This window comes from Diplotaxodon limnothrissa, linkage group LG22 (genome assembly GCF_057381915.1).
Source record: "Diplotaxodon limnothrissa isolate DT_005_m linkage group LG22, D_limnothrissa_male_GT1.1, whole genome shotgun sequence".
NCBI lineage: Eukaryota > Metazoa > Chordata > Actinopteri > Cichliformes > Cichlidae > Diplotaxodon > Diplotaxodon limnothrissa.
The window spans coordinates 21,245,857-21,267,428 of NC_140616.1; the positions used below are offsets into that span (position 1 = coordinate 21,245,857).

General features: G+C 40.6%; 1 protein-coding gene across 1 annotated transcript in view; it reads left to right on the forward strand.

Moving 5' to 3' along the window:
* ppp1r9a (protein phosphatase 1, regulatory subunit 9A) overlaps positions 1–21,572 on the forward strand; it is a 63,972-nt gene that overhangs the window by 30,156 nt on the left and 12,244 nt on the right. The window contains exons 3-7 of the mRNA XM_085345925.1: positions 579–699; positions 10,259–10,363; positions 14,411–14,546; positions 18,196–18,348; positions 21,241–21,294. Of these exons, the coding sequence (XP_085202051.1) occupies positions 579–699; positions 10,259–10,363; positions 14,411–14,546; positions 18,196–18,348; positions 21,241–21,294 (569 nt within the window). The remainder of the gene's footprint in view (positions 1–578; positions 700–10,258; positions 10,364–14,410; positions 14,547–18,195; positions 18,349–21,240; positions 21,295–21,572) is intronic.

Sequence of the window (21,572 nt, forward strand, 5' to 3'; positions counted from 1 at the left end):
CGTTTCCTTCATCCCCTTCCCATAGATCATGCCTTAAAGTTTAAATCTCTCCCTCGACCATTAGCAGTATTTTGTTATTATTATTATTGTTGTTAGATGTTACAAAGAGATAATTCACAAATTGCAATTTGACTTAGATTATCCCAAAAAGCAAGGGTTGCTTAATTCATCCTAATTCCCTAGACGTGACACTGCATGTTTTCCACTTGTCTTGTTCTGGACTAAAATTCATTTACACCCAGGATCTAAAATACACTGACTTTACGTTGTGGGACACCACAATCTACTCTCTGTTATGTAACACTAACAGCATTTGAATTATTAACACAGGACAGGGATGAATGAAGGGCATTTCTCCTCCATTTTTCACATTCTTGTAAAAATTGTTTCATGTCTTGGAGGTTGACGTCTCCTTATTCTTTCAGTTAATACTGAACATATTCACATATTCTGTCATATTCCACAATATGGTTGACATTGTTAACAGAAGTCATTTTGGGTTTGATTGACTGGATCTTTGGACACTTATGAAAATGCAGAGAATGACACTTGAAATTTGTGGGGTTTTGTGTTTCCAGATGAAGACGGCCTGGGGATCAGTATCATCGGGATGGGTGTTGGTGCTGATGCAGGCCTGGAGAAACTGGGCATCTTTGTTAAGACTGTCATTGAGGGTGGAGCTGCGGAGAGAGATAGCAGGTGGGTGCTGCTTTCCTGCTGGATATCACACATTTTTTTCAGTCTAAAAGTGGGTCTGGAGACAACAAATAACATGCACGTAGGATTAAACTTGCATATGTTGTGCAAAAAGTATATAAATGTAGTCCCTCCACAGGAATAAATTTCCATAGATGTTTTTTTCCCCCAGCACCACTCCACCATATTGTCTCGCTCGGTCTTACATGCGCAGTCACACTCTATATCTCTCAGATTTAACAGCAGGGGTTCGGATTATATCCACCGAGAGAGGCACAGTCTTACACAGGTCTGTACCTGTGTAGGTGTGTGTGTAGGTGTGACGGAGTCGTTACATTAAACTATATTTCTTTTTCTCTGCAGAGTTTCTCTGCAGAAAAGCGCTGATTTTTAAAGTCTCTGTTTCTATTTATGTCCTTGGATGTTTTACAGTATTGCATTATGTGTTTTTGTGCATTATGAAAAGTGTAAACAGTGCAGAGTTAGCAATGAGTCAGAGATGGAGGAGATGACAGCTCCTCAGCTGACAGACTGGCCTCTTGAGCTGTCACCTTCCACCTATTAGTTTGTTTGTGTGGTTCAGGTTCCCCATAAACAGAAACTGCTCCTCACAATGCAGTTTGAAGCTAGTGAGCTCTTCATAGAAAACAAGCCTAATGCAGCAGGGCTGTTTGCACTAGGTGTTTACTCCTGGGATTTATTCTTATGGCAGAAATTCTGAGGAACATGACAGTGAGATTAGTTAAAATGTAACCAGCAGAGCGACGGAGAAAAGCAGCGGCAGAAAGGAAGCAGCTCCTTCGAAAGTGAGAAAAGTTGATCTGTTCTAAGATGACAGTTTCACTGACTCCAAAAAGCCTAATTTCCCATGGTGAGTGGGAGAAGTGAGAGAAGTTGAAAAGATCAGAGGAACACTGTGCTGAAGCTCGAGTTCACATTTGTGTGACTGTTGAGTTGAGCCTGTTTCTTTTTTTTTCTTTAGTGGAAAAAAAGTTTTTAGTTTAGTTTCATTTTTTTTTTTTGACACTTTTTATTTGTTTAGGAACATTTTTATGCAACAAGATAAAAGAAAAAAGAAAAAACAGAAACAGTATGAGGTCATGGGAAGATAACATACACCTGTACATACATCTGCACATCCACACATACATACGTCAACAAGTCTGCATTGCTAATTCTATGCATCAAAGGGTGCTGCCACAAGCTGTAAAGTCCAGCCATTTTCTCCACCGTCTCCTTCCCAAATCTCCCTGCAGTCGCAGAGTGAAAGTCATACATTCCATCAATTTGACGTCTTCCACTATAGAGGTAAAAAGTGTTACAGTGGGAGGATCTCTACAGAGCCAGCGTTTTGTTATGGCCTTCTTCGCAGAAGCCAAGAGAACTTTCAGAAGGTAAACATCATCTGCAACTAAATCGTCTGTAAAATACCCCAGATACAATGAGGTAAATGTACAAGGCACGTGGAATCCCAACACCTCTGTAATTATCTTTATAACTTCCGTCCAGAAGGGTCGTATGAGTGGGCAGGACCAGAATATATGACCGTAATCAGCCATGACTTCCCCACAATTCCTCCAGCAAAACGCAGGTGTAGCACTGAATTTAGACTTCTGTTTAGGCGTTATGAAATAGCGTATAATGTTCTTCCAGCAGAAGTCCCGCCACATGTTGGAGTTAGTCGTGGTAAACTGTGTCTCCCAGATCCGTGCCCACCCATCTTCTGTAATCACAATGTCCATTTCTTTTTCCCACTTCTGCTTTATGTAAATCGTTGAGTGCCCTTTGAGCTTAGTCAGACATTTATACAGTTTACTTATCAAGGCTCTGTTACTCCCAGAGTCATAAGCATCAATGAAAATATTAACAATCGAGAAGTCTCCACGGACACAGCTCTTCAGTCTTTTGCCAATATAGTCACGGAGTTGCAAGTATCGAAAAAAGTCTTGTTTCCCGAGATCGTAAGTCTTGCATAGGGTATCAAAAGCCATAATTTTAGATTTTACAATAACCAAACACCCAGCAGTGATTCCATGCCACACCCATTGTTTAAATCTACTATCGTGGGAAGCAGGTAGAAAATCAGGGTCATACGCTGGCCACCTCAGAAGTTTTATCTCTTCCTGGAGTTGCGCCTGCTTGACCACTCCCCTCCATATTTTTAATGTAAAAGTGACCCAGTGGCTGGGCGTCAAGGTATCGTCCAAATCAGAAGCCGCGTGACCAAGTCTAGACTGGATTGGCGTGTCTGAGAGAGACATCTCAATAGTCTTCCACCTCGCACAAAAAGATGGATTACACCAACACACCAAGGACCTCAGCTGAGCAGATAAGTAGTAATTCCTTAATGAAGGTAGAGCCAAGCCCCCTTTGTCTTTCGGCAACTGCAAAGTAGAGAACTTCACCCGTGGTCTTTTGTTAAGCCAAATGAATCTCGAAATCTGCTTATTCCATTCCCTGAATTGCTTCTCTGGAATTTGAATAGGTAAAGCAAGAAAAAGATAGAGTAGTTTGGGGAGAATATTCATTTTAATTATCTGTATCCTGTTGCCAAGGTCGAGAGGGAGCAAGGCCCAAATGTTGAGATCGCTATATATTTCTCTATTAATACGACTGTAATTAATATCGTACAGTTGTGTCAGATCTCTAGGCAGAAACACTCCCAAATATTTGATAGCAGTTGCCTCCCAATTAAACTTGAATTTTGCCAGTAGTGTCTGGTCCGGAGAAAAATTAAATGACAGAACTTGAGTTTTTTTGACATTAAGGACATACCCTGAATACAGGCCATATGTTTCCAACATCCCCATTAATACTGGTATACCTGAGCTGGGATCCATGATTGTCACCAAGACATCATCTGCATATAAACACACCTTGTACTCGTCCCCTCCTATTACAATCCCTTTCAACGATGTTTCCTGACGTATAGCCTGGGCTAGAGGTTCGATAAACAAGTTGAAGAGGTAGGGGCTTGCTGGACACCCCTGTCTACATCCTCGTTCTAAAAAAATAGTATCGGAGAGGCTACCATTAATTTTTATTCTGGCAGTAGGGAGAGAATAAAGAGCTTGGAAACATCTTATAAACTCGCTACAGAAACCAAATCTTTTCATCACTAGGAAGAGGAAGTCCCAATTCACTGAATCATATGCTTTTTCAGCATCTAAGCTAAGAATAATTGAGCTTTTTTTCTTATTATTAATGTGTTCGATGATGTGTAAAGCTCGTCTAATATTATCGTGGGTTTGTCTATTTTTCAAGAAACCCGTTTGGTCTTCATCAATCAAAGAAGGCATTACAGCATCCATTCTTCGCACCAAAATAGTTGTGTATAGTTTATAGTCTGAGTTCAGGACACTTATAGGCCTATAAGATTTGCAGTTTAGTCTATCCTGTCCCCCCTTTGGCAAAACCGATATGAAGGCCTCCTTCCAAGAGGGAGGTACCAGACCTCCTTTCAAAATGTAGTTAAAACTAGTTTCCAACAGGGGAAGAAGGCTTTCCCTCATGGTTTTGTACCATTCGGCAGGGAGCCCGTCGGTACCTGGTGATTTATTGGATTTAAGGCTGGAGATAGCTTTAATTATTTCTTCCCGAGATATTAAGGACGTTAACTTACTATTTGCTTCTCGACCAATCGTAGGCAGGTCTAAGGAATTCAAAAAGTCAGTCATCTTATTTACATCACCCTGAGTAGATTGACTATATAAGGATTTGTAATACTTTTCAAACGCTTTTTGAATTTTATCCAGGTCAGTTACAACATTGTTACCAACCGGGTCTCTAATCTTATAAATATTATTTTCAGCTTGCTGTTTTCTAATCCGCCACGCCAACTGCTTCGCCGCCTTAGGCCCCGCCTCATAATACCTCTGTTTCATGAACCTTATGTTTTTCTCTACTTCTTCGCTCAATATCTTATCTATCTCCTGCTTAATCTGTCTGATCTGGTGGGTTACTGTAGTATTTTTATCCTTTAGACCTGACTGTTCCAAGGCCATTAATCTATTCTGCAGTTGTAACAATTCTTGTGACTTTTTCTTTTTAATCATGGTCGACCACGCAATTATTTTACCTCTGAGGACAGCTTTGGCTGCATCCCATACAATACTGTGATTTGTCTCTCCATTATCATTGTCCTGCAGGTACAAGTTAAGATCGGCTGTCATTTGTTTCACAAAAGCGGGGTCATTTAACATACCGGTATTTAGTCTCCACAAAGTTGTCTTCCGTGTCCCGTCCAAATGTAACGTTATATAAAGTCCACTGTGGTCAGAGACATCTCTTGGACCTATTCTGCAATCTTTTATCCTGTGTAAATCCCTATTAAACATAAAACAGTAATCTATCCTCGAATACACTGAGTGTCGAGCAGAGTAAAAAGTGAATCCTGACGCTGACCCATGGATAGATCGCCACACGTCAATAAGCCCTAATTCCGTTAACATTCCTTTAACCTGTTTCCCTCCAGACGTGCTTTTCCTGTCCCTATTATTTGAGTCTAATCTGGGATTTAACAGTAAATTAAAATCTCCTGCACAAATAAGAGTTCCCACCGTTTCCTTAGAGATCAAATCAAATATCTTCTTAAAGAAGCTTGCGTTGCTTCCTGGGGGTGCATAGACATTTAATAGTGTGACCGTCTTATTCTCTATTCTACCTTTTACTAAAACAAACCGACCTTCCTTATCACTTATAGTAGATATATGTTCAAATTTTATTTTAGATATTTGAGATAAGGATAGCTACTCCTCGTTTTTTCCCGGCCCTATACGATGAATAAAATGTATGTCTGAAACCCATCTTTTTTAATTTCTCATGTTCTGCATTATCTAGATGAGTTTCTTGCCAATATGCCAAGTCTACTGTCTCCTTTTTCAATTTGGCAATTAATTTGCTTCTTTTAATAGGGCTATTCAGGCCATTTACATTTAGTGACAGCATTTTATAGAAATTATAAGCCATCAAGTGGATATGTGGAATACAACATAATCAACCCAGACCTCAGAACATCACAACCAGAACTCACTGAACAGCAAACACACAAAACATTAACAGGAGCTTCCAATACAAAGGATATAACAGTATCCTTTGACATTGAGGGGACTGGCCACAGGGTGGGGCCCCTCATCCGACAAGAGGGGAGTGACCGACAAAAAAGCCAAAAAAGGGCAAAAAATAAACGAAACAGTCTCTTATCGCTACTAGACATAACGTGGTGGTTCTCTAACCATGTCCGTAGGCACCAACCTAAAGAAATATGAATTCTGAAGGATACGAAAGTCAGTGTTCCTGCGGTTAGATTATCAAAACTCTACCGCCAGCTATCTCACCGTTGTCCCGCCATCAGCTGTTCACTCGTCTGCTGACACTTTTTCTTGCTCCCTCCGGAATGCTTGGAGTTTTTCCCGCACGTTCTGCTGGAAGCCGCCCCCGCAGTGTGCTGTCTGCGTTTCCCAAGGAAGTAGCTGCTTTATCGTGTCCTCTGTCATCCTGTTGGTTTGGTTCCCCAAGGTGATCTTACCCACGGCTATTCCCCGCTTTCTTAAATCCTCGGCAGCTTGGCTCGCGGTATTATATAGGACATTGCCTGACGCATAAAACACTCGCATCTTACTTAGTGGTGTCTGGAAACGGATCCCGTTGTCCTTCAAAGCCTTCTTAACTGGGATATATTCCCGTCTCCTTTTCTGCACTTCCAGAGAGTAGTCATGATCGAAATACACCCGTTTGTTTTGGATATGTACCCCTTTGTTCCACGCCGTGCGGAGAATCTCTTCTTTAACAGAGAACCGGAGGAAGCGCACTATTATTGAGCGTGGTGGGGCATTCGGGGGTGGTTTCGGTCCCAACGCGCGGTGTGCGCGCTCAATGCCGAGAGCACGGTCCGGGCCGAAATCTTCGCCTAGGTGTTCTTTGATCAGATTTTCAACAAAGGTAGTCACCGACGAGCCCTCCGAGTTTTCCGGTACGCCGTAGATCCGGATGTTCTTGCGTCTAGCGCGGCCCTCCATATCGGACACCTTTTCCTGAAGCGCCCGTTGATTTTCCAACAGCTGCACAAGTGTATCCCTAACACCAATGTCCCAGCGTTCCGAGTCAGCCATGTTGTCCTCGACGTGCTTTAGCCGACCAGTCATCTCCTCCACCTGATCCGCCATCTCGTGTAATCTTTGATTCAATTCCTTAGAGAGTTCGGCCATTTGCTTCTTTACATCCTCCCGAAATTCCGTACCGAATGCTTTGAAGTCACTCTTCAATTCGGTTCGCAATGTAGCCATTTCGGCCACCAGTACGCTACTCACAGCATCCCGAAGCCAACCCAGACCTTCACCTCGGTCGCCATCTTGTCCCGATGCGAGGCTTGCCTCACTAGCCGCGGCGTCCTTCTCCATTTCACAGTCAAGAATGTTTCGTAGCCCGTATCCTCCCTTTTTAGATTTATCCCCACTCATTCTTGAGTCGAAAAATGGCAATGTAGCCCTAATACAGCTCTCGAGTCCGGGGAAACACACGGTTGGTGCCGGAGGTCACTCTCTATGCGGCCATGCGGTGCTACGAGCCACCGGAAGTCCAGTTTAGTTTCATTTTTACAACAATGCTGTAGAAGCTGTTGAGCGTGCTCCTCCGTGTGCTTGTTTAGATTTTTAGCGATGCTAGCAGCGTGGCTGTAGGCATGGCGACAATAAAAACCAACCTCTAATCTAATAGCTGCCTTGAAATGATGTATTCTGAAAAATGTATTTATGGTCACCAAAGAATGAAGTCTGCTTTGTGTTCAGAGGTAATTAACATTAACACATGTGCACTACTGTGTAATGCAAATTTGGTGATCATTACACAGCAGAGGACAGCCACTGTTGCTATTTCATGAATATTTTTAACATCAAGTTTTTGTGATGAGACGCTACATGACAAAAATGTTGTTCATGGACTGTTCAGCTTTTGAGATTTGGGGGTTATTTTTCTTTAGTAACATGTCTGCCTTCAGACTCATGTAATGAAATACAATAAAATACAAAAATACACATTTAGGTTGATATTTTACCACTTTACCTGCTGGACATTGATGCAACATTTGCATGTTAAACATGTTTAAAGTGCTTAACATGCATATCTAAACATAAAATCTCAGAACACTTAAAATATTAACAAACTGACTTAATATAAGTGAAGATATTGGTGAAGTTTAATAGTTTCATAGTGATATTTGTAGTTTAGTGGTGAAATGGACATCTGCACTTAATATAAAGACTGAATAAAAGAAAAGAAAAAGGAAAAAAGAAATATTCACAAATCAAATATCTTTTTACAGCTGGCTTTAAAACAGCCAGAGTGCTGTGCATATTTAAGTAATGCATTCACATTTACATAACGCTCTTCTGTTCTTACTGACCATTCAAACTTTCATTTTAACCATACATACAGCACTTTATGGCCAATTTAGAATCAGCAATTACCCCAACACGCATGTCCTCAGACTGTGGGAGGAAGCCAATGTACTAAGTTTTTATTATACTTCAAGTGAATGAATGCTTCCAACATTATATTGCATCATTAGTGTCTTTATTAGAGATGGAAACACAGCTGTTCTTTATTGTGAATCTGCAGTTCTGGCTGTGGCCTCATGATGGATTTCACAATAGACCATGATCACAGTATTAGAGAAATAAACTGTACACTTGAGATGTTAGTGTCATGGCGGCAAAAAGTAATCAGTAATTTTTGCATGCTCACTTATTCGTGCACACACACACACACAGATATACACAGGGAGAGAAGGGAGGAGTCACTATCCAGAATGTGATTTCCTTGAGTCATTACCCTCCCTGCCACAGGGCTCTGTCTTTGCTGAGTCTGACTTAATGGTCTAATGTGCAGGAGCGCATTCACTCTCAGGCAGACAGAATGACTTGGCTGTGGCTCGATGTCTCGCCTGTGTGTGTGTGTGTGAGATAGGGGACATGAGGGTGATAGGATGTGTAATTCGGTGTATGTACATTAACTGACAAGGTCCTTTGTTGGCAGTTTTTTGTCTTTCCTGCTGCCTTTGTTTGGAAGTTGTATACCGACTAGGCTCGACCACATACAGCCACATTTGGATGGTAGCATCTATGAAGGTCAGAGAAGCATCTGGACCGCTGACAGACAACCAGCCTGCTGTCTGTCTACCTGTCAGGCCCACGTGTCTCTATACATCCCTGTGACATCTGTGATTGATGCGTCAGCTGTCACAGACATACTAAATTCTGCTCGGCAGCTGGTGTTATGTTGTAACAGACTGGGAGAAGGAGCTGCAGTTTTATATGAAGCCATCAAACACCTCTTCATTTTGATATTATTGTTGCGGTAAATAAAAAGGAAACAGTGCAGAGGATGCATTTGTAGGTAGCTAGTGATTTTGACCATTGTTAAATAGTCTTAGCTACTGTGGCTCTCTCCAGTTTATGAAATTGTAATTGTAGATCACTTGAGAACTCTTTTATCTTTGAGTTTTATTGCTTTTAAATTGAACCTATGGGGGTAGTTCATTCATACAAATCAAGAAAAATCGAGTTAAGAGACCTTCATCTCATCTGCCCATTCTATTTGATAAAAATGTGAGAAATGTACAAGTTTAAAGTTTTCAAGCTTGTGTTCATAAGTATCGAGGAGATGGGCCTTCTTGCACTCTGTTTTGGACCAAATAAAAAACCAAATTGCTGTTGAAGAAGAGAATAATGTGTCTGTTGTGGCTTCCAGCAATTAATTATTAGCACAATTCACTGTTTTGTTGAAAATAATGAGAGCTAGTTTTTGTTTTATTTATATGTTGAAGCAGTTACTCAAAATCCAGATTCAAAATCCCTCTGCATCTTTTTTTTCAGTACAAATGTTCATGCAAATTTAAATTGAATATTCAACAAGGCTGTCTGTTTTAAGCAATTTGTTCGCAGTTCCCCTGAATCCTGTATACTCAAGTCTTATCAGGAGTTTCATTTTAGGTCAAGAACTTAGGCGACCTCCCGTCATGTCCAGAGCAGAGCACAAATACCGGATGTATTGTAGCCGAGGGCCAAAGGCGTCCATGTCCCCATTAGCCCTCATAGTTTGTTTTGAGTCTCATCTCCTCTGTCTCCTTGTTACACAGTAGTCTGGAGCTATTGCACTGGAAATTTGTGACCCCAGAAAGTTTTCCGCTGTTGTAGTTCTATAAATTATGTGAACATGAATGATACGCCAGCGTGTTCGTGACTTTGTGCATCTTTTAGCCTTTGGACCACAATCATTTTCGAATGCAGAAGCCCAGCGTGAGGTCATATGTGCATGCAGATTTCAGCTTATATGTATGCACAGTAAAAGTAAAACGCAGACATTTATTCCTGATGTCTATACTATTGATATATTTTTATTTGCTCCTGCACAGTTGGTGTTGGAGCACCTATAATTTCATTGTACATGTACAATGACAATAGAGGGCTATTGTGTTCTATTCTATTCTATTCATTTATTTTATAATTACATGTTTATTACTATCTTATCTTAAGTGCTGAAAGATTCTTCTTCTTGCATTTGCCAGAATCAAAGTGAATGACCAGATCGTGGAGGTGGATGGGACCAGTTTGGTGGGCGTCACTCAGAGCTTTGCTGCCTCAGTCCTCAGGAACACATCAGGAGTCGTCCGGTAATACACACATGCAACCATAAACTATAATGCAGTCTAATGCAAAAAAGTATTGGGAACAGGACATAGTAATGCTGGAGTGATAACTCCATTAGAATTCAAATTTTGAGAGTTGAATTGTGAAAATCAGTTGTAACAGTACAGCAGGATTTCAGGAAAGTGTGTCAAGCCGCTGTCAGCTCCAAAATCCACGACTACTATTATACAGTCAGAGTTATTTTACAGCTCCCTAAAAGCGCTAAAGCGTTCTTTATATTTAGTGATGGTCTCACTAGCCGCAGGAAGAGTATCAATGCAGTTAGTCCAGCTATTATGTTGCAAAAGTCCTACTTAGTGAGAAATACCTTAACATTACATGACGAGCTGTTTTTGACAGGGTCTGCTAACAGCACTGGGAAGCAGAGGAAGTACTCGCACACATAGAGATGTGAAAGAGAAGGCTGCGTTTAGTTGATTCTCGCTCTTGTCTGTCCTGTTTATTGACAGGCTTTCGTTTTTATTTCTCTCTCTCTGGATTCTCGCCATTGTGTGTTATTGAGGATGTTCTCCACTCTTTTCATTCTGCCACTTTTTCACCATTTCTTCTTCAGTCATCTCGGGAGAAGTGTGCGAGTTTATTTTCAGACCTCGACCTTGCTGGTGTAGAGCCCTCCATTCTTTGTCATGGATCTATATTCATATTATGCTTGAACTCACCTGTGGAAAGACAGATAGCTGTGTGGGAACTACAGTGTCTGATGAAAAGCTGAAGGCTGAACAAAGAGATATCCAAAATAATCAAAAGTGTTGGACAGATGATGTTTGCTGAAATAATATTGACAGTGGAGATTTTCCAGGATGTGGCTGTACAGATGAGACAGCCTTGAAAACGCCGACGTATATCATCTGTCCACCTCGCAAATATAAAGAAATAGTTATGACAAGTCTAAAAACTGAAATACACTGACGTACTTGTAAGATATATAAATGTTGTAGTCCAGTATATGAACATTAAACTCTGACAGTGTTTACAGGAAATATAATGATAAATCTCACTCCTCGCTGTTATTTCTTCCAACAAATTATCACTCCTCCTGCCCTCTCTTCACTGTCACTCTTTCAGTCTTCATCCATCAAGTCTCACTCACTCCACCCCCTCCTCCTCCTCTGTAAATCCTTCTCTCACTCCGTCTGATCACCAGGGGTTTTATGGCCAACTGTCCTACATTTGCCATTTTGCTATATTTACCCCGGCTTCCAGCAGCAAATCATCCAGGTTTAGAGGTGATCCCAGGATCTTTTAAAAACGTGCTGCCAAGACCCCATCACAGACAGGAAACTGTTCCCAAAATACATGGAACATTGGAAAATGGCTTTAGCACATAATAGATAGCATTAGATAAAAAGAATAAGGACATCTGTGTTTGATTGATTACGGTATTTATTTGTCACAACAATGATTCTTGGCGTTATGCAACCCTGATACGCAACTCTCACGCACAAATGCATCAATGCATCAGAATTATTGTCAAGAAGCACTGTTACAACAAACAAATACGAGTTGAGGAAACAAAATTTCTTATTTTTTGTTAAGTTGAAGTTAATATTTTGTATTGATTAACTGTTTTACAGAGCTTTGGAAGAAGCATTTAAATACTCTGAGTAAAAGTGGCAATGTTACAGTGTAAACATGTTCTTCAAGAAGAAGTCAAGTACACAAAATACTACTTAAATAAAAGTTAAAAAGTGTCATACTATCTATGCCTTTTATCCGTAGCTCATTAAGCGGTCTTATCTTCTGTTACTGGAGTGTATTTGAGTTATTGTTTTAGAGTACATCACTTTGATAATGCATCTTGAGCTAATGTAGTTGCTTTATTCTTTGCTGTGGGTCTAATTCTATAACGAGATATCATAATTTATCAGTATTTATTCTGCTAAATAATTAGTAACTAAAGCTTTAAAATAATGTAACAGTAACTGCCCCCAAACTTTAGTGGAGCAGAAGTAAAAAGAAGCATTTCAAAGTATTTAATCGAAGTAAATACACATCATAGTTATACTTAAGTGCAGTACTTGAGTAAGTGTATTTTTTGCATTCCACTATCAGACTTAATCATGCTCTAAATTGAACTCAGATTAACTTGCAGTAGATACATTAGATAGCATGTCTCCAACACGGCTGACCAGTCATATCTGGTATTTGTGAACCTGTGCTGACATCCTCAAATGGCTGTCAACCCAGTGCTGCTTAATGCTCAAGACGTGTGTCCTGCATTGCTTCTCCAAGCATCACTTTCTGCATCCTTGCCACGTCTCTATTAATTGGAGTAAATGGAATAAATCAGTGGTGTCTGCAGCTGAGCTGATCCTGCACAGCATCCTGTGTGGCAGTCCCAGATCTTAAGGAGAAACTACGACAGGCTCCCCATGCGTGAGCGGAAAGGCTCTTTTCAGGTCAGCTACTCTTCAGACCTCCCTGCTGTCCAAAGGCTTCCTACAGTAGAGTACTTAGCTTAACCCCTCCAACCCCCCTTCTTTTTCTACTTACTGTGTGTCCTGGCCCTCAGTTGTTCCTTCACATGTAGATCAAATACGCCTCTCTGCTGGAGCGTAAGGCTTTCTCTACATCCCCTTTAGAAATATATAAAAGAGCTCTCGGGAGATGAATTCACTTGATTAGACCCCATCTCCGATCCACTCTCGCTCTCTTTTTCTGTTTTCTTCTCTCTCTCACACACACACACGCGCACACACAATAGCTCGGGCCTCGCTCACACATACACATAGTTACAGGGACCCTGCAGGGTGAGCCACAAAAATCCCCTTACTTGATTGCTCGGCTTCGTTGGTGTTACGAGGAGAATAAATTGGTGATTGCGTTATAAATTTTCTTTTGAGTTGCAGAACTATTATTTGCTTTAAGTTTTTACATTTTGAGCAGAAGCGTGATGAGAGAGATGAGCATCTTTTTGCTTTGTTATCCCCTTATTTGTAGCTCTAATTTGTACTCTCAGTGCTCCCTCTCCCTGTAATATAGACAAACACAAATCTATAAGCAATCTTTAGCTCCTGCTCTTTGTCATCATCGGCATCTTTAGCTGTATTTTAATGTGATATTTTCTGTGTTTGTTTGCATGCGTAACTGCTGGTCTTCTCTGTTTAGTTCTCTGCCAGCTTAATAACAGGCTGCCTGGCCGAGCTGACTGTCGCCTCACATTATTATGCGTGTCCTGTCTCCCAGCCCTGCCCACTACGTCAGCACATATCGCTGCCATTGCTATGTGGCTGTGGGCCTCTGTTTTGCTCTCTGCGTTACTGTTGTGTTCATTTCCTTGCATAAATACACATCACAACAAGAAAGATGGACAAAAAATGAATTTAAAGTTGTTTTCCTCTTCTGTATGATTTTGTAAAAAGGTGCATGTCAGGCTACATTATTAGGTTAAATCATAAGTTCCAGAGAGGTTTGTAGTTACGTTGTAGGTTATGATGTAGATGAAGTATAAATCGAGTGTCAGACAAATGTCAAACCCTTTAAAATATTAAAAATGAAAAATATTCGTTTTTGTCAGATGCTACATTTACGATTAAACCCTTTATATCGAGTGTCTAAAGAAAATAAATCTGATAACTCACAGTGTGAAAGGTCGTGGTTTTGTAATTATAATATTCATACTTGTAATTACAAGATAAATTATTTAACAAATTCAAATAGTCATGTGGTAACTAAAGCTGGCCGATATTGGTCCATATTAGTTGCTTGCCGATCTGTTAATATTTAGTAAGTAAAAGAAGACGTGAGAAACACCCTTCAAACATGTTTTGATGTTTCATTGTTTGTCCACCAGAGGGCGCTGCAACTTCCCTGCTGTGTTTTAAATGCTAAAGACGCAACAATGTGATCCAGGCTTCCATCCATCCAACATCGGCCGACATATCGCAATATCAGCATTTTTAAATCACCAAATATCAATCCTATATCTTTTAGGCTCTACTGTCATGTTGTGTAATCCCGTGCTGGCCGCCTCTGTGTCTGTAGGTCAACAGTGCCTCTTGTTGTCACAGGTTTGTGATCGGCCGGGAGCGTCCAGGTCAGCAGAGTGAGGTGGCCACGCTCATCCAGCAGACCCTGGAGCAGGAAAGGAGACAGAGAGAACTACTAGAGCAGCAGTACGCCCACTATGACGCCGATGATGATGAGGTATTGACCATACGCAACCCTGGCCACTGCCCTGGGTGTCCTCTACAGTGCATTTGAGACTTTGTGAATGATAGTCTGAATATGCAAAGGTGCAGCCAGGGTAAGATGCCAGCCTCTTAATATGAGGAACATTATCTTAATAAATCTCATTATATCTGCATGTATTTGAGGTTCATTTGCTAACACATTTCTCTACATGACACCGTAGTGAGAAAATGAGGCTTCTGGTTGTCACTTAATGCAAATAAGCTCCTTTCTCCTTCCAATGGGCTGGAAGTTATAGCTTATTAGCTTCATAAAACTGAGTGACAGTAGGCTTTGATGCTGACACACAGAACAGCCTCTCTCTCTCAGCCACACATACTAAGAGCCATGCGAGAGTTGGTCCTCGAAAGCATCACTCAGCATTTCTTTCTCTGATTCTGCTGCTTACTTGCTTGTTTAATCCACCAAACACTGAGCTCAGGGGCCTTCATATCTTTGAGTATGTGTGTGTGTGTTCATGTAGACACTCTTACACTGTGTATACACAAGACATAACACAGTGTAGTAACATAAATCAATACCAAGTGTTTCCTCACTTACATACACAGAAACAGCCGCACTCATGCGTAGATATACATGCAGACAAACACTACCAGACATCTTTCACTGTTTTCATCAGTGCTCTTTGAAGCTTTTCATTTCCCTGCAGACGGTGGATTGAGAGCACTCTTCATGCTTAAGAAACTCTTTTCCAGGCTCTGAATGCTGATACTACATGTCAGCACTGCCTAAGCTCCTACAGAGTGTTAAGGCTCAAATGTAATGTAAGATTTCAATGTTGAAAAAGAAAATAAACACTTTAAGGGCTTTTTTCCCTTACAGATCCCCACATGGACATATAAACATAAGAATGGTGATTATATTAAATTTGTTAATCCATACATCGATTAGAGCCTGCTGTAAAATGAATCAAAATCAGCCTCTGTGGAGCACTAAGGCATCCATAACTTGCTGCTGATAGGATAAACGGTTGCAAAAGGATTACAAAGATGCGTGTGACAGTAAAAAGAGCTCATCAATATTAAAATCTTTATAAATATTAGAAAGAGTCATTGGGTGGGTGGGAGTTATTTCTCAATCTGAGGGCTGCAACAGAGTCTTCAGCTCTTTATTGGTGCTTAGAATCGGATCCCAAGAGGAAGGAGGAGTGCATTTAACAACAGACATGCAGCAGACACATGCATGCCCATCTGTTAACAGTTAAATGGAAGCATAGCCCACAAGTCTTATATTCAACCTTTGGTCCTCTAAATAATCTCATGCAATCTTTGTCATGTTCAACATAATAAATAATAGTGACAGAAAGACAAATAATTCAGTTATCAAAGTTAACAGTATAGTAGTATGTGCTAAAACAATAATAATAATAAGGGTGGAGCTGGAGGATTACTGTTACAGCAGCCAAAAAAATAAACACAACATATAAAGTAGAAGAGCTTAGTATTATAAATACATTAATAATTAAAAAATAATAGAATAGCAATAATAATAAAATGAAGCAATAAAGTAATAATAAGTTTGCAAAATTGTGCTAAAGATGGAGTTGAATTAAATATAATAGGTTAAGCTTAATGAGTAGAAACATAAATAAAATAAATACTGATGTCGTGGTGTGAGGCAGGAAAGATCTCCTGTATCTGTCAAAACTGCTTCCAGTCAAAGGTGCATCACATGCTGGGCACCCTCTAAAAGGATTGTCTTTATACATTCAGTAGGAGGAAGTTATACTGTGCAGATGACGGTGCTCTTGTGTGTTTAATGGTCAACTCCACCATCTGTAAATGGTAGCTTAATGTATGTAGATGGCACTGTTTTAACAACCGAGCCTGTTATGGAAATGGGACCATTCGATTGCGATGCATGTGACTGAATCAGGCCTGAGCCCTGCTATCTGGGAGATAGTTGGAGGGATGTGCAGGGAAAGATGAGGAGAAGATGTAGGGCACAGTAATGAGTAGAGCTGAGAGCAGAGGCACAGAAGTGTGTACGTGTGCATGTGGAGCGCGGGTACAAAGACAAGTGTACAAATATTTTCTGTATTTCATTACACAACTGATGATGGAAACTCACAGTATAAGCTAATTGTTGCATATCAAGCCTTTATCATTTCTGAATCATATGGAGATTATAAAATGTATTTGTGATGAGAAAGCAAATTTGCAGGGGGTAAAAGTAAAAGTAAGCTGCAGATGTTTCATGGAGCAGCTTCACTGGAAGTGTTCGAGTCTGTTGGTCATCAGCCAAAGACTGAATCAACAAATCCATTTGGGCCCAGTGCTTAATGGTTTTTGCCAATACTCATTATACAGTGTTTTGGGCATCAGAGAAGAGAAAAACTGCCTTGAATACATGCAGTGTAATGGCCTACATAAATATTTTTCATTTAAGTACTACTAAAAGCTGCAGTAATAAGTTGTTTCCGGTGACTTTCATTAGTCTCTTCATTTCTGAGAAACCCCGGCCTTCTCAGTCGTAGCGTTAGCCCCGCTGGATGCTCATACCTCACTAGTTTTGACATGTGACCTTGTTGCACTTGAGGCAAGATGGTGAGTAATTAAAAAAAAAAAAAAAACCCCAAACAGGGACAGATTTTGTCAGCATAACTTATCTGATGGCTTACTTTTAAAGAAATTATAATTTCAGCTCACCAGGCTGTCAAACTGATTTATTTCACACAAAGTTTAGGCATGGTTACCTAAATCTTATGTAACCGGCAGCATTAAAATAGCATTACTTATGTAAAGTAGCAGGTGAAGCGAGGACGGCTTCAACAACATGCTTAAGAGTTTCGGGTAGTCAGACGAAAGAAGATGGAAAGGATGTAAAAGGTGACAAATACAAGGCTGTAACCACCAGAGCATTGCTGGCGAGACCAAATCTAGGTTTGGGTGTCTTGTGTCTTCTACTTGTAATGAAAAGTAAATAAAAGCAACTGCTTTCTGCAGAAATTACTGGCAGGGGCAGTTTGATCATAGTTGAATCCAAGGGGGGATGTATCCCCTCCAACATGATTACAGCCTTGGATAATTAAATGTCACAGTTGGAGCCTGACAGGTTATCTGTTTTGTCCGTTTAGGCTATTCTGCAGCCTGTTAACTTCTCACTGGAGGGTGAATGCTAATAGCTGTATTGGCTTCACTGTAGGAGTGGCTAATTGCCTGTTCAGTTAGTCATTTCACCTCAGATACCGCTGCTGCGTTCGCACTGTACTTAAAGTGACATCTGTCACACATTTCACTGGTTTTGTGCGAGTTTGTATAGATATCAACCTTGACTAAAGTTTGTAGAAGTTCTGCTGGCTCTTTCCTGCTGTGCCTGCAGACTTGTGATGACAGCATGCAAATAAATGTCACTTTTACAAGACCTCGGGGACCCTTTACTAATATAAAACCTCTGTCATTTAAAAATGAATGACAGACAGACTGAAAACCAACCTTGGTTGCTTCTATTTATTCTTCATAAATGTGATAATATTAACCATCTGTGCTTTACAGTAAAGATTAAAAAATAGTGTGTGTGCTACTTGGATTTATATTTTGTGCTCTGTTTTAAATATTCATGCAGATAATTGTCTCCACGTGTGATTTTACATTTCCTCCTAAAGCAGACGGGAGAATACGCCACAGACGAGGAGGAGGCAGGAACAACAGTGGCGGGAGGAGAGAAGAGCATCGAAGTGTTTGACTTACCGGAGACGGAGGATATCTTGTCTCCGTCGGAGCTGGACGCCACTAAACTCTACCAGAAGTTCAGAGAGGTAACCTGAAACGCCGCTGAGTCTTGATTACATAACTGATGGGAGCCTACAGCATTTTTCTCTGTCAGTGGTTTGAAGCGTACATTGCAAATACACCCGCAAAGCCACCAGAATTGCTTAGCTACTGAAAAAAGGTAATTAAATTTAACAACAGAAGAGACAAACACAATAGAGCCTCTGCTTAACTTGGCAAAACGATGCTTTTGTTAAGATCTGCGATCCGCTTACCCTCCCTAATTGCTAATCTGAATGATTAGAGGTGTGAACACAAAGTGATGTAAGTCCTCATTACACCTAATTGCCCGTGTTTTTAGTCGAAACTCCCAGAATAAGAATGAGAGTGAACACCATAAAGCTGGTTTTGAACCAGATCTTGGCAGTGCTTCACACACTGGGTTCCTCAGAATAGAAGCTCTCTTTGTTGAACCTCTGCTACCTTCGCTAACAGTGAACTCACTTTGAAGATTACAGCAATGAAACAGAACATAAATTTACTGACAGTTAACTCATTTATGCTTTAATGCTGCTAAAAAGCTGGTAATATCGATCTCGCGCTCCAACACCGTTACCATCAGCGCTGTGGCACCACCGGCCTTCCACAATTGCTGTATGACACATTTAACAAATGGCTCCAGCTGCACTGCAGGCACTGCAGTGGATATCGAGTGAAAATATAATGTAATCCCTGGGCTCAGGGTGTGTGCTTTTACTCCATTTTGTCATTTTCTCTGCTTCTTGACCTCTCTCCCATAGTTCAGCTTTTCCCTTTCATTCTTAAACGCCTCTGTTTTTGGAGTCTTTTAGGAAGCAGTTGACTATGGGGCTGTCAGGCTTTTGTAAATGACAGAGAGAAAATGTGATGATACAAGATGCTGTTTGAAACAGCAATGATTAATTGTGCTATGAAAAAAATTGGCACGACCAAACTTGTGATGGCGTTGCTTTAAAACGGTCTCAGGTCTGCAACCATCTGCAGTCAGCTGTGACTTTAATGATGACAAAAAATGTTGATAAGAAACAGTCAGTTTCTGATTGAATTGAGTCGAATGGTTAAAGTTTGCAATTGTTGCAATCTTTCACTGATAATATGATGATTAATTGAGATAAATTGTCACTGTCTACATAGATTGACCCACATTGTAAATCTGTATTTATAATTTAGGCAGCAATTATTTTTAAACCTTCACCAATTTTTCTCATCTGACTGCAGTCAGTCAGAGTCCGAGTGCAGTGTATTCGCTTTGTGATCCACAGAGGTTGACGGTGTCGCGCGCTCACCCTCTGCAAACTACTCCTAAATGAAAAAGAAAATCTGCGCTATCACTGAGACACCACCACATTTTTTTTTGGTCTCAAGGAAGTTGCTGTCCTATTTTTACTCCAGTGTGAGTGAGCGATAAGTAAATTATCTATCAGATGTCCACTGATTTGTAGACACAGCCAAATATTCTCCCCCAGTTTTAGTCAAACCTCTTTAAAAAAAGGGGAGGATGACTCTTTATATTAGAAAATGAAAGCTCTGCAAAAATGTAACGCTCTGCAGGTCTAACACAGTCATTATCCCAACATGTACCCACTTTAGTCAGTCATTTCTTTTCCTTTGTTCCCGCTTAGACTTGCTGCATCACTGAGCTTTATTCAGACTCACTAGGTCCAAGGATTTCTAGAAGTTGTTAGAAGATGTTATGCAGAAGCAGATTAACTTTTGCACCAAAAGATTGGAACCTCGAAAGCTACACAACTACCTCTTGCTATTTTTGCACATGCACCAGAGCCCTGAAGTTTTCTTGGAGTTACACAGTAGCCGTGTGTTTAAGAACACACGTCGAACACCTGTCAGTCTCCTAATAAATAAGCTGTGTGATGTTGGATTGCACTGACGTGTGAACAGAACAGCTCATATCCTCTTGCATTCACTACTAGTGAGTGTGCATCATGCACTGCCTCCTATCCAGGCAGCTCCCTCTTCTCAGCCTCACAGAGTATTTCTAGCACTGCCACCTACTTCCTGCCGTGTGTGACATGTGAGAAAGGAGAAGTGTGAAAAATATCCTGATGTGATTCTACCAAAGTTATTTGAAGTTGTGTGAAAACTTCTTAACTTGCGCTACTGAAACTTCACAGTAACTTTTGGTAAACTTTAAAGTGAATTTTTAAACAGAAGCAGAACTGTTGGTATTGTAACTAATTTCTGCCACTGGAGGTACATCAGCTCACACAGAGATAGTGAATGATTGCAACAAAGAAACACTTTTTCAGTATATACATATAAGAATTTGATATTTGCTTTCAAACATAATGAAAGAAGAATTTTTCAGGAGGAGTAATTAGAAAAAAGTATGAGTATCAGTATTAGTACTTTAAAAAAGTTCGGCCAGTGCTCTGTGTGTCACGCCTCTACTTTTCTCTCAGAGCTTTCACTTGTTTCCATATCCTGCTCTCTCTCTCTGCATCTCCTCTTCTCCTGTTTATGTCTGCTCAGTCATTATCTAACTTCCTGTCTGCCTCTAATGGACCACCCATATACACTTGTACATCTAACTAACACCTAAGTTTCTTAGATTTTTTTTTTTAGTTTAGTTTTAGTTTTAACATTGCATTAAAAATGCAAAACGTTATTCCATGTTAGAAAATGTATGACTTTTTTTTCCCTTTATGGCTTCTTTAAACTACTTAGCAATTCATGCATCCCTCAGCTTTCCTTGCCTCTCCTCTGAGAGTGCATGTCAGTGCTGGAGCTGGGACGCTGTCAGGGGGAGGACAGAGTCGGCTGCCTCTGTCCATCACGCTGTATCGACGGCACAGAGAGCCTGCTCAGCCATCCATTTGATTCTTGACCGCCCTCTCTTTTCTCTCCTGTTTTCTTTTTTTTTCCTCCTCTGCTACCAACAGCTCCAAATCAAACACACGGTGACCGAGGCCGAGATCCAGAAACTGAAAAACAAGGTAAGGGATTAAAACCGTCTCTGGGCAATCAGGCGACTGGTTGTGGGTGTGTTTTGTCAGTGTTTACATGATTTTTAAATCAATGTGAGACTTGGGTCAGGATAGCCGGTGAGCAGCGGTTCAAGCTTGGTGGAAATGTTTGGGAGATAAACTTTGGTGTTATAAGCGAGAGATGTTTTACAGAAACAATCCACAGCTAAAATACTTTAAATACACTTTATACAACTATTGAAGGTAGTGTTGTCTCTTTGCATGACGCACTCAGTGTTGTCAGGGTC